General features: G+C 40.6%; 1 protein-coding gene across 8 annotated transcripts in view; it reads left to right on the forward strand.

The window, feature by feature from the left end:
• The window catches only part of CDKAL1 (CDK5 regulatory subunit associated protein 1 like 1), a 617,913-nt gene that overhangs the window by 539,264 nt on the left and 55,526 nt on the right, over positions 1-23,123 (forward strand). Inside the window, exon 13 of one of the 8 annotated variants that reach the window (XM_045162612.1) lies at positions 13,112-13,426. The exons of the other annotated variants lie outside the window; for them this stretch is intronic. Coding sequence (XP_045018547.1) covers positions 13,112-13,207 — 96 coding nt within the window. The 3' untranslated portion in view covers positions 13,208-13,426. Of the gene's footprint in view, positions 1-13,111; positions 13,427-23,123 lie in introns of those variants that run through there. 8 annotated transcript variants of the gene reach the window in all.

The following is a 23,123-nucleotide window of genomic DNA, read 5'->3' on the forward strand; positions in this document are numbered from 1 at the left end:
CTCTGATAGAGGATGTGGTCAGATATGAAAGATCAAGGAGAAGGAGTAAAGAGGGATCCACTTAACTGCTAAATGTTCCCATGAAACGTATGAGTAATACTCTTGTCAAGCACTGGATTATATACCGCCCTGTGTGTATGCTTAATTATGTCTTGGCAACTAGATTATACATTTCTCATGGGTAGAGGCCATGTCTTACATTTTCAAATGCTTTAAAGGAAACTAGGCCAGAGGTTGACATTTAATAGGTTCTAAGTAGATACTTGATGAGTGGAATTGGATTTACGGTAAAGTTACTTACGGATTCACCCCCGTGTAGAGGCCAGATGTAAACACTGGAGGGATCTAATGTGATTTTTCTTGGGAAAAACCTGGATGTGAGTGATGTGATTTTCCTTGAACACATGTTTTAGGATCACACTTTTAATTCAGACTAATTGGTTCCACTGCATCTTCTTAAGAGACTTAGCCACTTCTTGACCAAATAATGTGTCTACACGAAGCTCTCAACCAGGGTTGTTGTAATACTATGATGGTGTCCTGACACGTGGTACCAGGGGTCAGGAATGCTCAACATCCTGAGTATTGCTCAGCACAGTCCTGCACAGCATAAACTTGTGGTCATGAGCTCATAGGAAGCACTGCATTCCCTACTTTTCCCTTCCTCCTACTCACACCTTGTGTTCACGCCTTGCCGCTTATCCGCTGTGTCTAAGCTTTACTCCCCTACTTGACTCTCAATCATGCCAAGCTCTGTCTGCTTCGTTATCTTTGCAGGTTCTGTTTCTTCTGCTCATGTCCTGCGTTCTCCTCTGGCAAATGTTCTAACCCACTGGGACTCAGCTCAGGCACCAGCTCTTCCAGGAAGCCTTTGCTTGTTTCAAACCCAGACTGGCCTAAGTGACAGTTTCATCCTTCTGCCGTGACGTGTATCCCCATGAAACTGTGGTTATGGGTTTGTTTCCTCTCTCTCTTATTAGACTGAAATCTACTTAAGAACAAGTTGGATGTCGCAGGATCTCACTGAGTGCCTGACACGCACTGAGCACTTCATAAATAATTTTTTGAGTGAGTGAATCAATCAGTGCAATTTTCACACAGGAATTAGTTCATTCAGCAAATATTTATTGTGTACCTTTCATAACTAGGAAGCGCCTTTGCCATGAGGCATACAAGGGTATCAGCACTGTTGGCATCGTGGACGGCGAGGGAAGGGATGAGGTCAGGATAAAGGATGGAAAATTATCCTTCCAATGGGGCCAGCTCAGGTTTGACTCACTCGGTAGCTCTGAGACTGTGCGTGGGACCCAAGAGCATAAGAAGCCTAGCCCATGCTGTTCTAAGTGAGATCATCAGATCCAGCAGGTCCTCAAACGTTTTGATCTCAGAGGAGCTATGTACAGAGGTGGGAGTAAGCGTTTAAGAATTTGACAAAGTAATTTATAAGTCAGTTCGTTCCTGATGCATCTGAAATATTTTTCAGAAAGGAAAGGAAAGAGGGGAAATTTTTTTAAGCTGTTCTTCACCTCAGATATTTGAGCATCATTGGTCCAGGCAATCCCAGAATTGTGATGAATTTGTTTCACACAAGACTTCAAGTTGGGTGATGCCAAAGCAGGAACTTCCTGCTAATTCTCACCTTCCTTTCCTCCCCTCCTGGCAAGGGACTAGTGAACTTGAGACAGAGCCAAGGGGTTAGAATTAGGGGCCTCTCTGAGTACTTAGGGCTTTCCTCATAACTCAGTTGGTAAAGAATCTGCCTGCAATTCAGGAGACACAAGTTCAATCCCTGGGTTGGGAAGATCCCCTGGAGAAGGTCATGGCAACCCACTCCAGTATTCTTGCCTGGAGAATCCCATGGACAGAGGAGCATGGTGGGCTATAGTCCATTGGGTCATCAAGCAGAAAACCAACAGAAAAGAAAGAAAGAAAAGAACTGGTGTGGATCAAGTCAACCTGTCAGGAGTTTCAGGAGAGCTGAGACTCCACAGAAATTGGGATACTACATTTTCACTTCAAGCAGCAGGGTTTAGCACACCTAATTTCAGCTCCTGCCTCATACTGAGCTAGTGGCCACCAATGTACCCTCCACCCTGACAATGATTTAGCTCAAGAACTAAGTGGGACTGGCTGGATTCATCAGCTGAGAACTCTCTTGGCAGCAACTGAGCAGGTTACGGGAGGCGGAACCTCCCGTAGGAGGACATGCCTAGGATATGAGGAGCACTGTGCCAGGTATTACGAAGAGTCAGAGGTGAACAGTTGTGTTGACAATTTGAGCCAAAGCATAGGCCAGAACACAGAATGCTCTCAGAGAAACAGGAAGTACAAATTGTAGTAAGATATTCGTAATGAATAAACATGAACTAGTTTGTGTGCAGATTAAAGCAAGAAAACATTATTTTCTACAAAATTCTTGCAAAAAGTCAGAGATGGGAATGGCAGTGGTACATTTATTGACTGTTAAATGGGAAACAGTATGACCCTCATAAAGATTGTTTATGTGTGACGGGGCAGAAGCGCCACATGACAAAACTCGTAAGCTTTACTCACAGGAGTTCTAACTAGTGTAGAAAAAAAAAAAAAATTCCTGCCAGACAGCATGTCTGCTTTGTTTGGAATAGCAGCATAAATATCTAATTTGCCTTGTTACGGAGAAGAATGCATGGTCCGGCAGCCTGTAGCCAACCAAATAATCATTCCATCAGGCCGAAAATGTTGGGAACATAATTAATTTGCTGATTCGGCCTAATCCTTATTTTCCAATGAAGAAACAATAATCTGTAAGTTCATATTTCATTTAGTCATATTTTATTTTTTAGAAGCTCAAAACAGTTTTGCCAGGACATCAAAAATAAGAGCAACCAGGATAGGTCAGTATACCCTTAGTTGGGGACGTTAAAAACACACACAGTAATAAATTTCCAGAAGTTTGTTTTTCTTTGAATATATCTCTGTTTTATAGGGGTTGTTTTTTTGTATTTTCGTGTGTGTCATCAAAGCAAGTGCGTCTGTAAGGATGGCCCATGTCTCATGAGCGCAAGGCAGGACCGTGTCAGCCTTTAATATTAGCGTTTCCTCCCCCAAAGCGCTGCTGTTCATTTTTCAGTGGCAGAAAAACGAGGGTGACTAACAGCTCACACAAAAGCTTTGTGTTTGTTTTTAAACAAAATCGGCTTGATGTTATTTAAATTAGAAATTGATATTCTGCTTCTTAACTTTGTCAGCCTTTCATTTTTTTTTCAGCCGGTGTCTTGCTAGGTGTTTCAGTTTCCTGGTGCAGTTGTAATAAGTGAAAGCAGATACATTTTTATTAAACCATAAAAATGATCAACCATGCACTCTTCTAGAGAAGGCTCATGTGCAGCGTAATTGTTTAATACTGTTTTCTTTCCACACAGAGTCAACCTGAAAGACTATTGATTGTACCAAACCCCGTTTCTTAACGCCATAATTCTCCAGGCCTGTGTCCCCAGGGGCCCTCGTTGGGAGGGTAATTGTGTGTCTTGCTGCTTTTTGTTGAACGCCCAGTGACAGGCCGTCTGGAATAGCTCAAGTCATAGAAGTGTGCATTTCCCCATGCTGACCGGCCTGCTGTCTACCACAGAGGAGGCACACCTCTTCATGGGTGGCTAAGTGAAGAGGAAATTTGAAGGTGGGAAACACCAACATTTTAGTAGGCATATTCAGAAAAGAATAGCATACCCTTCTATGTGAAGTTTTAATTTTGCCTTCGCTTATAGAGATGTGCCAGAATCATCCTAGTAATTACTTTCATTTGTATGGTACTTTACACAAGGCACCACCAAGCCCTGTTCTCTTGAATCAGTTAATTTCACTTCCTTGAGCCTCAGTTTTTTGATCCCTGGGGGGGAAAAAAGAATGGGCATAAAGTTGTAAATGGTCCTCTTAACCCCACCGAACTGTGAAGGTCAAATGATGTAGAGTTTGGTCAAGCAAGTGTCAGGTATCTTCCCCTTGGCTCGAGTGAAGTTGCCTACATCCATTAACAACTGGTTTTAAGCAACCACCCGCTGGTAAGGTCTGAGCCATGAGCGGAGAGCCCAGTGTCTCACAGGCTCTAGGAATGGATTCTGTGATGGGGCAGGTCACTCTGAATCACCTGTCAGTTCTTCAAAATGAAGGAAATGGGTGCAGGCAAGCTGGGACCCCAGTGAGGAGGCAACCCAGGAGAATGCCCGCCATCACTTCACATATTTTCTGAGACTTTTCTGTTTCAAGTATTCTTCAGTTCAGTTCAGTTGCTCAGTCATGTCCGACTCTTTGCGACCCCACGAATCGCAGCACGCCAGGCCTCTCCATCCATCACCACCTCACGGAGTTCGCCCAGACTCATGTGCATTGAGTCGGTGATGCCATCCAGCCATCTCATCCTCTGTCGTCCCCTTCTCCTCCTGCCCCCAATCCCTCCCAGCATCAGAGTCTTTTCCAATGAGTCAACTCTTCGCACGAGGTGGCCAAAGTATTGGAGTTTCAGCCTCAGCATCAGTCCTTCCAGTGAACACCGAGGACTGGTCTCCTTTAAGATGGACTGGTTGGATCTCCTTGCAGTCCAAGGGACTCTCAAGAGTCTTCTCCAGCACCACAGTTCAAAAGCATCAATTCTTTAGCACTCAGCTTTCTTCACAGTCCAACTCTCACATCTATACATGACCACTGGAAAAACCATAGCCTTGACTAGACGGATCTTTGTTGGCAAAATAATGTCTCTGCTTTTTAATATGCTGTCTAGGTTGGTCATAACTTTCCTTCCAAGGAGTAAGCGTCTTTTAATTTCACGGCTGCAGTCACCCATCTGCCGTGATTTTGGAGCCCAGAAAAATAAAGTCTGACACTGTTTCCACTGTTTCCCCATCTATTTCCCATGAAGTGATGGGACCAGATGCCATGATCTGAGTTTTCTGAATATTGAGCTTTAACCCAACTTTTTCACTCTCCTCTTTCACTTTCATCAAGAGGCTTTTTAGTTCCTCTTCACTTTCTGCCATAAGGGTGGTGTCATCTGCATATCTGAGGTTATTGATATTTCTCCCGGCAATCTTGATTCCAATCAAGTATTCTTACTTACTCTCAATCAGAGATTTACACACAGTGGCTTCAACCTCATGAAGTGACCAACAGTAGTTCTTCACTCTCCGTAGGCTTGAGCGATAGATGGTCCCGTTCCCTTCAGTTGCCTGGAGCCTTGAAGATTTGAACATCTTCCACGTGTTTCTGTGAGGTCTGCAGAGCTAAGTGTGCAGGACTCCTGTCCACATATTGGAGTCACAGCCTCTCTTCCCAGGCCATTATGTTTGCCTTCTCAGAACAATGTCTTGACTGTTAAAAGTGTGCAGACTTTTGTATTTGTTTTTAACAATGAAGAGCAGAAAGTCTGTAAAAATTTTAAAGTAATAATGTCAATGTCTTCATTTACTGAACTGAACTTTTCACGTTCAGAATAAATATCTCCTTTGTAGTAACTCCTTAAAAAGAAAAAAAGATTCTGAAAGCTTGTAACATTATTATGAGAAGAGTTTTTTTTTTTTTCCTCCTGTGTTAGTGACATCCCAGAAAACTGGAATTCTCTATTAACCCCTAGGTCAAGCATCCACCTTGACATGCATCTCTCTTATTCTACCTCATTTGTAAAGGAGCATTTTTTTCTTAACTTGATTCCTCACCTCTTTTTCGGGAGCATTCCAAGTTAATCTCAACAAAGAATAGTAATTCGGATTTGCAGTCTGTGGTATTAGGGAATAGGTGAAATCAAGTAAGTTCAGCATTAGAAGAACCATAGAGATCATCTTATCTCACCACTTCATTTTGCACTGAGGCTGCCACAGCCCAGAGAAGCTGAGTGTCTGTCTAAAATCACATGGCTGGTTGCTGACTGATTCTATAATTTGATACACTAGGCAACATAAAGAGTGATATTTCCTAAAGGTTATGGTGGACTAAAATGTAATGTTTTTTATTAAAATAAATACATGTGAAAACTGGCTTGGAGACTTCACACTTCCAAACTAGTATTCAATATTACATCTTCCTGCTGTCCTTACTGGGTCTGGACTGTGTGCAATACAATCGCCCAGTAAAAAAAAAAAAAAAAAAAAAACGTATCCTCAAGTATGGCTCTGGGAGTCAGGGACCAGGCAGCTGCCTGAGTGCCGGCGTGTACTTTCTGGGTCTTGAGTTTTTTCCCCTGCTCTGAAATTAGAATGATAAGGTGGCTGACATGACCAGCTATCAGCTCCACAGCATACCACTCTTCCTTTAAGATTACCCCAAAATATTGCTGTTGTTGTCCCATAGCCCAGAGAACAAATGATTTTTAATTTGGACCCTAACCTCTCCAATCTATCATACAAATTTGAAGGTAGGTTCAACTCAGTAAATATGGAAAGACTGGACTGGACTCAGTTGCCTCCACTCTTAACCTTATGAGTTTTGAAGTGAGAAGGAAAATATGTGGATGTATTTCTAGAGAGTCTAGCATTGTTCCTGGGAGAGACTGGTCCCACTAAGACATTCTTGAACTCACCTTCCTACCCAGGTCCCTACGTGGTGCCTACCTTCAAATCTTTGCTGTTTCCCTGTGATCAAAATAAACCTCCTTTCTCCTGCACTCTCCTACCTGATCTAGATCCATAACTACATTTGGGGGAGCCTGCAATTGTCCGTGCCCATCAGCCGTCATGGTTGTGGGTGCCATGACGAAAGGCTCTTCAGCCAGCACAGGCAGAGAGTTGACTGTCGACACCCTAGAACCTGCCACCCAGCAGATAGGTTTTTGCTATGACTGTATCACACGATACAGGTGAGGACCAACTTGGCTTCTTTTTCATACAGTAAGTCATTTTTACTGAGATGCTCCTTGACATAAACACAGAGTGACTTCATTTAGTACAGAGAACGCTCAGCAGGATGAAAGTCTGGAAAGTTTAGGTCCTCAACTTTATGGTGTTTTGTTTCCACTTTAAAAAATGGCTTTCACCTTTAGTCGTCTGAAAAGTAGCACCGTGTGAGTAACTTTCTTACCAAACTGGCCAGTAGAGCCAGGTGGGGACTAATGGGACCTGTGGAGTTAGGAGGCCTTTCTGGACTGGTCTGGATCTAGGAAAGATCAGACCATCACACAAGGGCTTAGAGCCTAAACTAGTAGGAATAAAGAAGCCTAACCTGTATCTCCACTTCCCTTGTCAATTCCCAGGAGCCTTGCAAGTTATTTGAGCCAAGCTCCCTGGTTAATGCCCTGAAACCAGGACCACCCTCTCTCCTTAGTCATGTGGGATTCTGACTCTACTTTGACTTGAGAAGAAGTTAATTATGGCTTGATTTTTTTTTTTTTTTTGGAAAGAATGATTAATAATCACTTCCATTTGGTGGAATGTAATCTGTGGAGGCAGTATTAATGCTTTTACTCCCTTAAAAAGCAACATAAGGAAGAAAGAAAAGCAACAGGAAGCCTGGTACACTTTTTTGCAACAAGCTATAAAATGATATATTTAATCTTGAATAATTAAACAAAAACATTTTTATTCACATAATGTTACAATCATATTGCTAATACCAGCTTAATGCTTACTTTTTAACTAATTCATTTTCTCATTTGTGGCAATCGAGAAAGGTTTATTAAATCTAATGACTGAGGATTAAGTAGGGGGAAAGCATGTTCTAATTACAGGGATGGATAAAAGCAAACTAATTAACCAAAAACGTGTATTTCCTTCCTGAGAGCTGTCTGGTCAGCCATATCCGAGATGAACTTGGGTTACCTAACTCCTGAGTTTTTTAATCATGTTTTTAGATTGCATTTTGTACACCATCTGTGCCATTAACACGACTGTAATTTCTGTCACAGTTGGAAGCCTCAGTTAATAAATGTTTTGTTTTGGAAGGGGATGGGGAGGCAGACAAGAAGATGGGAATGTTTATGAATGAACCAAAGGAAGAGACTGTGTCTTAACTGAGGGGTTATGAAGTTAAATGCTAGACATGCACGACTGAGGTTTTGGTGTTGCCCTTCTGTGCTTCACGTTATTGCTAATGTTTACATTGGGAAATAGTCTTAATTCATCCTTCAAAAAAAATCTGATCTCATAGATAATCACCATCTAATAACAACAATAATAATAATACCCTAGATAACCTCATTCAGAACATATACAGAAGAATAGATCTTTGTTTTATGAAACTCAGAAGCATTGATTTTTTTCAGTGCTTTGTATATTCTGAGCAAAGCACAGAATCACAGGGCTATACTTTTGAGCCCCCAATAAATTATTTTATCCTTCTTTGAAAAAATTACAGATTTTCTGGACATGATTTCCTTTTTTAGCTAGCAACTACCAGAGCAGTCTTTTTTCAAACACTTTGATTATGTTTTCACAGCTACAGAGAATGATCAGAGGTTTTTAAAGCATCTGATTATAATTTCAGAGAATGGTAGTGTACTGATAAAATGTCCACAGGAATAGAGGATAAAGTTGAAGGGTTGGGGGAGAGATGAGACACAATTGGAGCTGCAGACTGTTGTCCAAAACCAAGGCTACATTCTTTGCAGATGGAAAAGATGGCCACTCATGACTAAAATCTTAAAAACTATATGAAGACTGAATTTTTAGTTAAGTCCTAGAATACTCGGATGAAATTTTATATCTGGAAGCAGAAGAGACATTAGCATTCATTCTGTGTAGGAAACATCAGTGTCTGTTGTGTGCCTGGTATCTGCTGTGTGCTTAGGGATACAGGGGATAAAGATAGCCTCCTTCAAGGAGCTTATGGTGTCAGTCAACATTTGAGGAACTCGGAGTTAAAGCAAAATAGAAATTGTAGTAATTTGTATACAAAAAAAAACATTCTAAGGAGAATTTATATAATAAAATGATCTTGGTTGTATACAATGAAAAGAGCACTGATCTGGTTGCAGTAATTTGTATATACAATGGCCTTTTGGCATTCTGCCAGCTATATATCCTAGCACCTTTGTGAAACTCCAGACTCCCCAACAACCTTACAGCTTATCATTACCACCCTACATTATGCTAATAAAAGTATTTGAAAATTTATTAAGGCATGGCAGCTTTGGGGCTTTCTGAAATAGACTGTGTACACTGGCAGTAAGGAAGCCATGTAAAGATGTAAACACTGGGAAGTTGGCTGTCTTCACTCTTTAACAAGTCCGTCCCATCCACCAGTCTTGAAGTTGGGAATTCTAGATTGTGTGTCACCAAAAAAGCCAAGAGATACTTGCCCTGAACATCCCAGTTCAGAGGAGTAGTAAGTATCTCACACTCGTTTGAGGAGTTCTTGCACTACTTGCACATTTATCAAACAGCACACACTTTGAGGAGCGAGAGAAAACGGCTGTTGGGTATTCATAAACAAGGTACGCAGGTATCCCTTATGTGCAGTACTAAAAGTCAAAACTTCCAATGATGCCTTTGAAAGCGTCTGGTGGAAGCTTGTTTACATGGCTTTGGTCCAGGACCGTGTTTTCTAGCAGTATGTTCTTTTTAACAGAATCCCACCACTGAAGGGAATGGTTCAGACAGGAATTTTGTTGTAATGCACAGTTTCCTATATAACCAAATCGTCACCCTTAAAACCTAGTTAAGATGATGAGGGCAAGTATAGTCAAAGCCTCCATAAAGTTTCTTGAAACCTGGCTCAAATGTCAGCTAGCCAAACATTCTTATCAATAAAACCAGTAACCTTGGAACTGATCAGATTACGTACTCCAGCCAACTTAATATGTAAAACGCTTTCAGATAATTGCCACTGAGCCTTATTAAATACAGCAGCCCGATTTCAAGGTTATCCTGTCAACTTCATCCTGACTGGCTTTCCATATTCCATTGCTGGCTTTCTAACTCACTCTTCACCAGACTGAAATCAGAGTAATGAAAACAGTCAAACTGCTCATAAAATGTCACACTACTATGAGAGCACACATTATTTCTACAGATATTTTCTGTCAGTCACTAGATCACTACTCAGATGACAGCATTGCCAGGCTGAAACAGGCTTTAGAAATGACAGCCCCGTACCGTAAAGACGGCTTCAGCAGTAAAATTTACTGAGTTGTCCCTTTGATCTCAGCCTACAAAAGATACCAAATGTTACTCAGGAATAAATAAAACATTTATAGAAAAGGGGAGAAAAGGTTATATGCTTCATTTTGCTTATCAATGTCATTTCCAAGCCAACAATTTTATTAGGGGTAGGGGTATGGTGACATGCTATTTTTAGGTTGTGGGGGAGAAATGTGACATTTAGAACAAATGTCGTAGCATTTCTTCAATAAAAATCCATGCTGTCAGCTGCCTAGCTCTAGAGAATTACAGAAAAGCCGCACTGAACTGAAAGAGAAGTAACAGTAACTTGATTTTTACCTTAACCCTCTCAGACCCAGCCTCAGTGTGGACCGACATTAAGGACAGTTTTTGTTTGGTGTATAGCTTAGAAACAGGTCTGTATTTGCGCAGAAGGTTTCTTAAAAGAATCTGTTCTGTCTGCTTAAGAAATGACCCTGTGTTCAACCAAAGCTTTGTCATTTGTTTTGTTCAGTGAACCTTGAGGAGAAGCAAATTCTTCACGAACAAAAGAACTCAAATACATACTAAAATAACTACTCCAAGATGAAAGCCAGAAAATGACTGTATTTATTGACTGGGAACAACAAAATGTGCAGCAGCAGAAAAGAAAAAAAAAAAGGACAGAAGAGATAATTATTAGAATTTAATGTAAAAAGGAATAGCATGAATGTAGTTCTTGTTATGGAACTTCTTGCCCTTATCTCTCTCACTTTTTTTTTTTTGGCATCTGTTCACATTCTACCATGAAATATGTCCGGGTTGTTATTGAACTTCTCAGGGACAAGAGCCGTAGCTTACATTTCTCTCAGTTCCCCACAGTGCCTAGCACAGTTCTTGATAAAATGATTGAGCAGTTACAGGACTGGTTTGAGAAATACGGTCCGTATCTAATTTATTCGATGTTTTCGTTCTCGCTAGCATGCCACCCCTCCCCATACACACAGTGACTTTCAGGCTCCATTTTCAAGGCTCAGATTCTACTCAGTCCACCTTTATTCCTGGTCAGGTAATACTGTCGTCTTCGCGGACCATGACCTGTGCACTTTTAAAATAAGTATCAGTGTCTCATTAACTGAGAAGATGGAGACCGCTGTGACTTTCTAAATATTCTCGCCTTTCCCCTTCGGAAGTAACCCTGGGCTTCGTTCACGATCTTTCCTTTCCTTCCTGTCCCAAATAGGTTCCTCTCTTCCTTCCCCTCGACTCTCAATCAGGTCTCTGCCAGCTTTCCTGGAATGTTCTCACTTGTCCCCAGGAGTCTCTTTGCTTTCTGATGGGCCTAGTAATAATCCCCGGTTTACCTGCCTTCTCTGTGTGCTTAGTTGCTCAGTCATTATCTGACTCTTTGTGGCCTCATGGATGGTAGCCCACCAGGCTCCTCTGCCCATGGAATTTTCCAGGCGACAATACTGAAGTGCGGTGCCACTTCCTACTCCAAGGGATATTTCTGACCCAGGGATCGAACCTTTGCATCTCCTGCATTGGCACGTGGCTTCTTTAACACTAGTGCCACCTGGGAAGCCCACCTTCTTGAATGACCATTAAATACTAAACATGAATGCATACTCAGTGGGTCCCAGACATTGGGCCAAGTAATCCATGTGGGTATATGATATACCTTCGAATAAGGTAGAATCTCTTCTTTTCAGTAGCTGACAGCTGTCAAACCAATTCAACAGGTAACCTGTTCTGCATATCACCGCCACAAACAATCATTCAGCAAACATTTCCTGAGTCAAATCCAAGTGACACAGTGATGGCTAATGACACTCCTTGCTCAGGGATTGCACAGTGTTTGTAATTCTGTGAGCCCACACCAGCCTCACTGCTCATTTTGAACTTGTACTTGCTTCCTGTCCCAAATTCTGAAGTGTATTTTATATGTATCCAGAATGCTTCATGTGGTTTTTCTTCAATTTTGGTAGAAACATTTTGAAGGCAAAGACTGTTTTTCCAAAACTGAATTGCTTTTTATCTTTCATGGTCATTGCCTGACAGGGGGCTCTAACCACAGGGCCACCTCCTGCAGCCCCTCAAGCTGTGCTCTGTTCAGTTCCAGGGGAACCAAACACATCTCCATCTAAGTGACTCTTGGTGCTCAAGAAATATCTGTGTGACTCTTAGGATGCCAGCAATTTATGAAACATCATTTTGTTTTCAAAAATGTATCCTTAAATCCTTTCTTTCTCCTACTCTCTTCAGTTTCCTCTAGAACATAGAGCCATGGAAATAATTCATACTCACTGGTTCAGAAGTAGGTGATGTTCTGAAAATTTGTTTTCTTATGAATCAGATACATATGATTTAGTAATCTGTGTATGCCTCCAATTATATTCCTAACCTGTTGTTTTCTAATGGTGTTTTGACATGACTTTGTAACATTTGTTATATATATTGACAACCTCATTGGAAGGGTGGAGGTATGTGATTTCTTTTTATCATTGAGGGTTGTCGTTTCTAACCATGGATTCTCAAAGAAGAATGATTGGTCTTGTATGGGTTTAAGACTTCAGTGAATTAACGTAATGTCATTTAAACTTGAGTTGCTTCTGCTTCTGTTCTGATGTCAGTGAACATATGTCAGATTTCTTCTGTTATGGCAGCAATATAGCATCAATAGCAATATTTCATATTAATCAAAATATAAGATGTCTCACCTTTATCTTTGTGTGCATATATAGGGCAAGGTAGGGAAGGTATCACTCTCTTAGCTTGGAAAAGACTTTCTCTTAGGAAAGGAAATAGCTTTATCTAGGAAACTATTTTGAGAAACAGTTTTATGGATGAAAAAAGAACCTGAGGCCATGAATTAGAAGGAAACAAGACTGTGAAAGATAGAACTGACTGCTTGGCAGTAGAAAAATAGAATGAATTTTTCTCTCAGTATAAATGGAAGAAAGAGTGATTAAAGAGAGGAATGAAGTAGGGAAATAATTAATATTCAGTTCAATTAAATAATTAATAAGTGATTTGTACTTTTTTCCCTTTGTGCCCTTAATCACAAAACGGAGTCAGAAGACCAGAAATTGGGAATTAGATGTGACCTTGAGAATGCAGGACCCCTAGATGTTGAAAGTCATTTGGAGAAGGAACTGTACTTTTGTTGATAAGATAAGATGTGGGACATTGGAGCCTATATCTAAAGGAGCAAGAAGACCCCGGATGACATCTGTGTTTCATTTACAGTCATGCCTGGCTTTGATCCTCAGCTCTGCCTTTTTTACCAGCTGTGTACCCTTCGGAAAGATACATAACTGCCCTGTGCCTTAGTTTCCTCATTCACACAACGGAAATAATAAAAGTATATACGTGTGTGTGTATGTGTATATGTACGTGCATGCATGCTAAGTCGCTTCAGTTGTATCTGACTCTTTGCAACCCTATGGACCATAGCGCACCAGGCTCCTCTGTCCATGGGGATTCTCCAGTCAAGAATACTGGAGTGGGTTGCCTTGCCCTGCTCTAGGGGATCTTCCCGACCTAGGGATCAAACCTGAGTCTTCTGTGTCTCCTGCCTTGGCAGGCGGGTTCTTTACCACTAGTGCCATCTGGGAAGTCCATACATATGTATGTATATGTGCGTATATATATATATATATATATATATATATTTTAAAACTGGGTTGTCTTGATGAGATAAATTAATACATGTGAAGAAGTTAGGAAAGTGCTGTACATAGTAAGCACGGAATGTTGCCATACACATCACCCATCCTCATGCAAGCACGCATATGTCAGAACATTTTGGTTTGCTATTCATGCATATCCTTAAACCTGAGTTCCAAAGAAGTAACACATATAAAAGCCATGGTCATGCTTAGTTGCTCAGTCGTGCCCAACTTTTTGGGACCCCTATGACGGTAGCCCACCAGACTTCTCTGTATGGGGTTTTTTAGGCAAGAATACTGAAATGGGTTGCCATTTTCCTCCTCCATGGGATCTTCCTGACCCTGAGATCAAACCTGTGTCTCCTGTATCCCCTGCATTGCAGGCAGATTCTTTACCTGCTGTGCCATTGGGGAAGTCTATAAAACCCATTTTAAGTAGTTAAAATTGATTCAGAATCCATTTTTTTCTAACACCCTTATTTCTCTTTTAAATATAAAAAAGTATTTTATACTTAAATAAATGAGTAATTTATTATCTGTATATAAATATATGTTTATATCTATGAATGAATATATATTGATATCTATAGATATCTATATATTGATCTGTATCTTGAAATATAGATATCAATATATATTATCTGTATATTATTTGGCTCCATATGTCATCTTGTATTTATTTTCTTTTTTCATTATATATTTTATAAGATGAAAATCGTATCAAAGTCTTGATATATTTTCCAATCCGCATATATTTGCTCTTCAGAAGTAATGCTTTGTTTCTAAAGTAATGGCGTAACTAGGACTCATTATACATAACTTTTATAGCTTTAATCACTGGGCTCTTGTCTGCATAAAATGGAAAAGCAGCTTACTTTGTAGAAGTTATTAACTTCAGCAGTTACTAAATGCTGTCCTGTGTAAAATATTAAACTACAGGGATGGTGCTGTTATTTTGAGAATGTAATTACTGTGTGTTTTGATTGCTTCCTTTTAAACCTTTAGGCCATTTACTACTGACCAATTTTGGTAGCCATTTAAATTTGTAAAAACTGTTTTACCATATTGATTCCAATATATCTAGAAACTTAGCCATGAAAAACTATAATTTATATCTTAAGTAATCTTCTAGAAAACCTTTTCCCCTAAATAACTGTTTGTTTTACCTAATTTTTCTCCAGAATTATTCTGCCTTTTAATCATTGTGTAGGTAAGGTGGCACGGTGTTGTAGGGGTACAACTTTAAAAAGATTCACTATTTAATAGTGATTTCTTTTATAGTTGGGAGGGAACTTTTGAAACAAAATATTCTGTTTTAGCTCAGCACAAATTAGAAATAGAAAACACGGGAGAACAAGGGAAATCGTGATGGCAGAAAGGATGAGGGCCTGACTTGAGAAGAACATGGAGAAATCCGACCTCATTCAGGGCATCGGGCCAATCCCAATACTTCCCCCTTTACCTCCAGACACTTTTCCAATCTGGTCTTTCTTCTCTGTTCTCATGACCTCCCACTTTTTCACTTTTTACGTCTTATTGCTTCCTTCATTTTCGGTCTTGATACAATGAAAGCTCTAGGAACAAGGACTGTGTCTGCTTGCTGTATCCCCAGTACCTAGGGCATTTAGAGGGCTAGCGAGTATGTGTTGAATGAATTAGTGAATTCACTTATACGTCACTTTGCAAGTTGGTGATTATTCACCGTGTTCAAAAGACCCATTTCCCATGCCTTAGTACTTAGTCTGGCAAGGAATTAAATTCATAAAATCTGTGAGAAGGACAGCCTGCCAGTACATATCAAGGTCTTCCAAGTGTATAGAGGAATATGTTAAAAGAAACAGTCGTGAATCTGAGTAAACATAAATCTATGAGAATGTTCATTACAGAACTGTTTGTGATAATAAAATGTTAAAAAAAAAAAACCCTAAATATCCAATAATAGGTAATGAGTTAATATATACTCTACATTCACAGGAGAAGGCCATGAGGTCACTGAAAATCATGTTGTAAAGGAATATTTAATGGTGGGGGAATGTTTATTGATGTGTAAAAAATGGAAATAATAGCTTTGATATCAACTTTATTAAAATAATAATTACTATACATTTGCTTAGAAAAAAAAAAAAAGACGGGTAACACATGCCACAACGTTAATAGTAGTTATCTCTAAGTGACAGAATCCTGGGTGGTTTCCATTTTCTCCTTTGGTGGCCTTTCTGAATTTTTTGAAAATTTCTAAAACAAACACACAGCACTTTTGTAGAAGGGTGGGAAGAAAGGAAGTTTTTCCAGTGTCACTTTGTGGGACAAACTCATGAGAAAGGAATTGAAAGGGCAGTGGATGGTGAGGAGTGGAGATGGTGTGTGCTCAAGATACAGATGATTCAGTGGTCAAGAGGAGCAGCCACCAAAGGGTTTGTCTGGTGGGGTCAGTAGAGCTCGGATAGCTGGCCTGGACCAGAGAGAGTCCTGGAACCTGAGGAGCAAGATTGGTATGCATCACCTTTGTCATTGCTTTGGCATGGAATCCTCCAAAGAATGTTAATCCATGTGAAGTACGTAGAAAACAGAATCCTGGTAAGTTGTGTCTAGAGGAAGGGTCTGTATTCTGCCTGGGTGGATTTTCAGCATAGGATTAGCCATGTATTCCTTTGGCTCTTGCTTTCTTTTTCTGCACCTTGTTCTTTGTTTCTGCAGTGATATTTTGAAAGACAGTGGGTAGAGTGGAAAGAGATAGGCTTTTGGGCTTGGCCGAATTCAGCAGACAGGAGCTCAAGCCCTGCTTTATCAACTCTGAGCTCTATGACCTTGGACAACTTTGTTTCCATGCCCTGAGCCAAGAGTATTAAAATGAGGCTAATAACAAGTACCTTGCAGGGTTTCAAGCAAGATAGATGTATATAAAGTTACTGGCTCGATGTCTTTCACAGTCATAGAAAGCTAATAAATGTTAGCTGTTGTCCTTAAGATTGTCTTTCTCATTGCTCTTGCTTACACAAGCACAGTGTATCTTATAATTACAAAACCATATGCTTGTGTTGATGTTTTGTTTGTCATTTTCAAAAATTTTCTTACTTAAGTTAAGAAAAACCAGTCAAAATCTTTAAAAAGTTCAAATCTTCCCTAGTCAAAGCAAGCTGCTTTGTTGATTCTGAGTGATCCTAACCAAAATCAATAGTGTGGTGATACTTCTGTTTCATTCTGACATCTAGCAGTCACCTAAACTGGCCTTCCCAGAACAAAACAGTCTTTGAGAAATGCAAGCACATCACTCAGCCTTGTTATGGAAAACTGGCAGACACCTGGGTGTGCCCACAGGGACTGTGATTCCATTTCTCACTCCATAAGCAACATCCTTCTGTTGTGAATTAAATCTTCACAGTCGAAGTCTGTGTCTGCATGTGTTTGTTTATTTGGAAAAGAAATGTTATTCAGAGACATTTTATTTGTAATAGTTATGGAGCACCATGAGAGTGGGTGAGCTGAATAGTGGCATAGTGCGCTTTCCATGTGAAGATTCCTCACGAGCGTTTATTTTTCTTTCTGGCTTAACGCTCATTTCCTATTAGGACAAGGGACAAGTTATATTTTATACCTAAGTGTGAGTGTGAGGGCTTACATGTGTTGGTAACATGTATGGATATTGTATGTGGTCTGTACGTCAGTTGGTGTATATAATACCTGAAGCTGTGCATGTTGGTGAACTGATTTCTGTTTGCCCAGGGAAGTTTCTTTTCTCTGGTTTCACCCACCCTTGCTTTATCCAAGAGGGTAAATGCTGTCCTCTTATCTCACAGCCCAAGCCAAGTTCGGCATCTGAAGAAGCTTAAGGTCCCAATGCATCAAATTACCGTGCTCAAACTGTTGTTTATTACAGTCCAGTTTGTCCTGTCATTCCAGTGACAGAATGTCAAAGCTTTTCTTTCCCATTACCTTCAGCTCTCAGCATCTGCAGGGATCTGATATGCTGTTCCTGCTTTACTCTGGGGGGAACTCTGAAATGCATGAGATGAAGGCTGCAGGCGCTGGTTAACCCTTTTGCTGAAGCTCAGGTTTCCGCCCCACTGTTTGCCTCACCAGACCGCGAAAGCATGGTCTGTTTTATGGCTGTCTGGTACTTTCTTACATATTTCCATCACTCTTCTTTTGAGCAGTGAATAACCACAAGCAAATCATGTGTGATAGCATTCATGAAAGTATTGACAGTTTAAGTCTAGAAATTCAATATGCATTTCATCACTAACTACAAGTATACAATCTGTAACCTGAGGGATTTAATTTGGATGAATAGGAACCATGTATCCTTTAAAACTCAGTCTAGAATAGCTAAATACACATATGAATTTCCCATTGGATGTTTAAAATCAACTTCTAGACTTTCTTTTTTTTTAATTAGACACATGTCTACATAATTATGTATTTTTGGTTTTACATGCCTGTCATCATACATGTAATTATATATGACTTGTCTTTCTGGGATGAAGTTTTGTGCTTCCTAAAAATGCTTTCATTGCTAGGATAGAATGCAACTTCTCTTGTTCAGGTAAGAGAAAATCTGCCAGTAGTGAAAAATGCCACCCTGATTCAGGGAAACATTTGTATATTTCTCCTTAAAATCTTTGACCAGGGCAAGTCCTCTTCTCTCACATGGGCTTCAGCAGTCACCTGCTCACTATCCTTCTGCATTCATTCTTGTTTCCCTCTCAGATCTTTTCACTAAAGGGAAACTAGAATGATCTTGCATACCAATAAATTTGATCATATCACTTCTCTGCTTGAAACTTTACAAGGACTTTCCATTCCATGGAAGGCCCTCCTGTACATGAAGCTGCATCTCTCCCCATGCACCCCCAGCTCTCTGCTCTGAGCACACCTCGCTGCCTTCTACTCCTTCATGCAAACCTTGTTCCTTCTGTGCTGTTTCTCTGCCCAAAATGCTCTGCTCACCCTTTTTTTTTTTAACCCCATTAGCTCCTGGTTACTTTGTGATCTCACCCCAGAGCTTCCTTAGAGAACCTTTCCCAGACCTGTCTGCCAAGGCCAGATCACCATCCTTGTTAATAACAGGTGACACGCCTCTTAAACACACATCGGAGTTACCATTTTATACTTGTGTCCTTGTTTGATCACGGTTCATCTCCCTCACTAGACTGAGTTCCATAAGGACAGGGATCATACCTGGTTTTGCTCACCGTGTCAGCAGAGCCCAGCCCAAAGCCTGGCATATGGCACATGCTCAGTGGAAGCTTGTAGGAGAATGGAATGAAGACAACCGTATCTGTAGTATTTTCTGTTTTATGAAAGTATATCCTCAGTCACCCTGGTTTACAGTTTTCACAGATATCTACTCTTTTTTTAATAAATTGAAGTCAAGTTGGTTTACGATGTTGTGTTCATTTCTGCGGTACAGCAAAGTGATTCAGTTATACATATGTATACATTTTGTAATATTCTTTTCCGTTATGGTTTCTCACAGGATGTATCACAGTTCCCTGTGCTGTACATTAAGACCTTGTTGTTTATCCATTCTGTATATAACAGTTTGCATCTTCTAACCCCAAACTCCCAACCCATCAGTCCCTCCCTCCCCACCTCACAGCCACAAACCTGTCCTTTACAGATAATCACTCTTAACAGTGACACCTAATTCACTTAATTATCACTGTTGAGAACTTGCTTCCCTTGTATATTCGTTTTGTAGTCCGCAGTATAGACTAGCCTTTTAAAAATTAAAATCCCTGCTCCAAGCAGGGTTTGAAATTCAAAAAGAAAGTGAAAGTGAAGTCACTCAGTTGTGTCCGACTCTTTGCGACCCTAGGGACTGTAGCCCATCAGGCTCCTCCGTCCATGGGATTTTCCGGGCAAGAATACTGGAGTGGGTTGCCATTTCCTTCTCCAGGGGATCTTCCCAACCCAGGGATCGAACTCAGGTCTCCCGCATTGCAGGCAGACTCTTTACTGTCAGAGCCACCAGGGAATCAAAAAATTCCCTCTAGTTTTAAGCAGCATGGATCGGGTTTGAGGATATGTTTCCATAAGAGACGAGAGAGAGATTATTGACTTCCTAGCACCTCTTGAAAAAGATCCTTCCAGTGAGACCTGATTATTTTCATATCGTGTGTTTTCAGAACAAGAGATGTTAAAAAAGAAAAAGACACCGTGATGTCAGATGTACAGGCTGTCTCTGTGGTTTTGGATTACCTTTTGCTTTTGTCCGTTTGTGGCCATTCTCTCAGGGATTGCTTTGCCAAGCTGGGCAGTATGTGGCATGTTTGTGGTCTGTAAACACTTCTGTGGACCCACTTTAAACCACACTGAGACCCAAGCTTGAGGGTTCCAGGGAAAGATCAGGAAGAATCTTTTGGCTTTCAAATGACATCTGAGTGTGCTACCTTTTCCTTTTTGTTTCATCTTTTAGTTTCAAGGAGGGAAAACAAATGATTTTTTTTTTCACTATAATTTTTGGATACATATATATTTTTACTTAAACAGTGGCTAATTAAGTCAACAAAATAGCTGTTAATTAGAAAATGCAAGTTTAGGAAAAATAGGAGTCAATTGTAATACAGGAAGCTTAGGGGACATGGTGAAGTTGGGGTCAAGGTGGACAGAGCATGACCTTTTGGTGTCACCAGCCCAATTTGCATGTCACAAGTGCAGAATGATGAGTTACCCCACTGCTCTGAGCTGAGAGATTATGGGAAGCTTATATAAATGGGCCCATCTTCCTCCCATTCTTGACGAGGCTACATTTTTTTCTCCCCTCCAAAGATACTGTATAAGATTGACATTATCAGAATGAAAATAATGTTGCTTGCTATTTTTTCGCTAAACAGCAGCAGATAAGCAGAGGCCATTTTCTAAGTAACAGTGACTTCCTGCTTCATTAAAAGATGATTTATGTTCTGTAGAAGAACACGATTGAAATGGTAGTTCCAGCAAGCAAGTTGGACCAATATCGCTCTTTCCAGTCAGTGCAGAAGATAAACCATTAGCAATAATGAACAGATGCCCACCGAACTGAGAATATACTATTTTGTGATAAAGAATTTTGGGGTGGTTTTAATCACTTTTTGCCTTTCAAGGGAATTTGTCCACTTAATATATTAATAGAAGCAATCTTAGTTTCAGATTTATAATGTTTCTGAATATATGTTTTTCACTGTACACATAAAAATTAAATTTAGAGGAAAAAGTCTCAAAAATCACTCTTCTGTAAAGCTGACTATAAACTCTGCTTCTCCGTTGCTGCCATTATGGGATTGGAGTAATTAAGCAGACATAATATAACACATAAAGGAATTTATTAGGCTTTTATTAAGGCTGGATAATTTGAGTTTCAGGTTTTAAATCTCAAAGGGCTCATAATTGTTGTCATTTTCTGCTAAAAGCCACATTTAGAAAGAAGTTAAACTACGGTGCAAAGGAAAAGATGTGTTTGAATGGAAAGTGCATAGTGCCATTTTCATTAATTCAGCACTTGAATGCGAGTGCCTATTGTGCCTAGCATGAGGCTTTTAATAAGTAATAAGACACTGCTTGCCTGAGTTCCCTAATTTATGCTGATATTTTTCTTGAAACAGTGTTAATTGCAGGAAGTCATCATTGGAGATGGAGATGTGCCTTGGTAGGAAGGGAGAGATTGGTTTCAAATTCCAAAAATGTGAGCGACTAATTTGCTAGACCAATTTAAAATCTTAGAAAGGTTTTCAATTTGATTATTGACTCAAGAAACACACTGAAACAGCTCCAGGACTCGGGAGCGTGAATTCAGGAATGGTTTGGAAGACTGAACAGCCTTCTTCTGGTTAGACAGTGTGTCCTTGCAGTTTCAACCTTGGTTTTTAAAAATTCTGTCTGAAGAGTGTCAGTGAGTGTGGTATCTTTGATTTTTTAGGACTTTTTTTTCCCTGAATATTAATATATTTGGTACTGAAATTCTCTCTGTGGATATTGTAAGGTATTGAACTTTACTGTCCCCACAAAATTCCTTGAGATTTTGCCTCTCTGATTATGAGCCTTAATTTACAGTTTCTCCCAGAAGTCTAGAGAACATCCAGAAGCCTTTCCTAGGGGCATGGTTGTCAGGGCAACAGATAGGTGATACTTCCTGTCCTGTCCTGTCTCCTTGCGTGTGGTCTTGTATGCTCTGCTCCTGCTGCTCTTCAGTCTTGTCCGACTCTGTGCAACCCCATGGACAGCAGCCAGTCAGGCTCCTCTGTCCACGGGATTCTCCAGGCAAGAATACTGGAATGGGCTGCCATTTCCTTCTCCACATATATGCTCAGTTGTGTCCAACTCTTCGTGACCCCATGGATTGTAGCCTGCCAGGCTCCTCTGTCCATGGAATTTTCCAGGTAAGCATACTGGAGTGGGTTGCTTATTTCCTCTTCCAGGGGATCTTCCCTACCCAGGAATCAAACCTGAGTCTCCTGCATTGAATGTAGGCAGACTCTTTACCACTGAGCCACCTGGAAAGCCCCCATCCTATCTCCTTACAGACTCCTCATTCCCCATAAAGCTGCATCTCTTTGGGGTCATGAAAATAAATATTTCCCCAAGAGAGGCAACATTTTAAAATCTAAGAGACCCTGGAACCAAAAGCTTTCATGGAAAGGGGGGTAAACGGGACTCAAAACCCTGAAGTTCATTCCACTGTTTTACGTACAACCAGCCCCGGCCCAGGATTTAAGTTGGAGGAATTCTGTTTAATGGAGGTTTTGCTCTTACGTTGAAAATAAAAACAAAACTGCAGGGATCAGTCGGGCTGAGCATCACATTTGTAGTTTCCATGGCACCTGTTCTCATGGACCTGGAATAAGACTGTTGATGTCTCATTTCCTATGTCACACTTGAGCCCATCAGGGTGGACTCACCACACCCACAGAGTGAAGTCAGGGCATCTGTCTCACAAAACACACAGAGTTTGGCCTTAAATTCCTGCCTGGTGTAGGGGGCCAGCAAATGGCCCTTCTCACCTCCTCTCTACTCCTCACTAGTCCCGCCTTGTGAAAAAGACACTTCTCTCCAGATGGCAGAAGCTGACGTGGTGGTTTCTTGGCCCTGGCTGGGTCTGGCTCCTTCCTGGAGTTTCTGTAATACCCTGTGCCACTTCACACCTCTCAACACTGCAGAGGCCTCACGTACATTCCTCGCCTCTTTGAGCTGCACCCTGGCCTCTTGGTCTTCACAATAACATGAAGCAAACACCAGTGTGGAGCTACAGAGGGAACCCTGTATGGTTTGGGGACAGAGTAGCCCTTGGTTTCAAGTCACCACCTTTTGCTCTTTCCTTGCCTGTTTCTCTTCCACCTTAGTCCCTACCATTCTGAACCCTTAATGGTTCTCCATCCAAATGTCAAAATCCTTACTCCATGGAGGGTTATAAACCACAGGCATTTGTTAGATGAATATC

The sequence above is a fragment of the Bubalus bubalis genome, chromosome 2, assembly GCF_019923935.1.
Source record: "Bubalus bubalis isolate 160015118507 breed Murrah chromosome 2, NDDB_SH_1, whole genome shotgun sequence".
Lineage (NCBI taxonomy): Eukaryota > Metazoa > Chordata > Mammalia > Artiodactyla > Bovidae > Bubalus > Bubalus bubalis.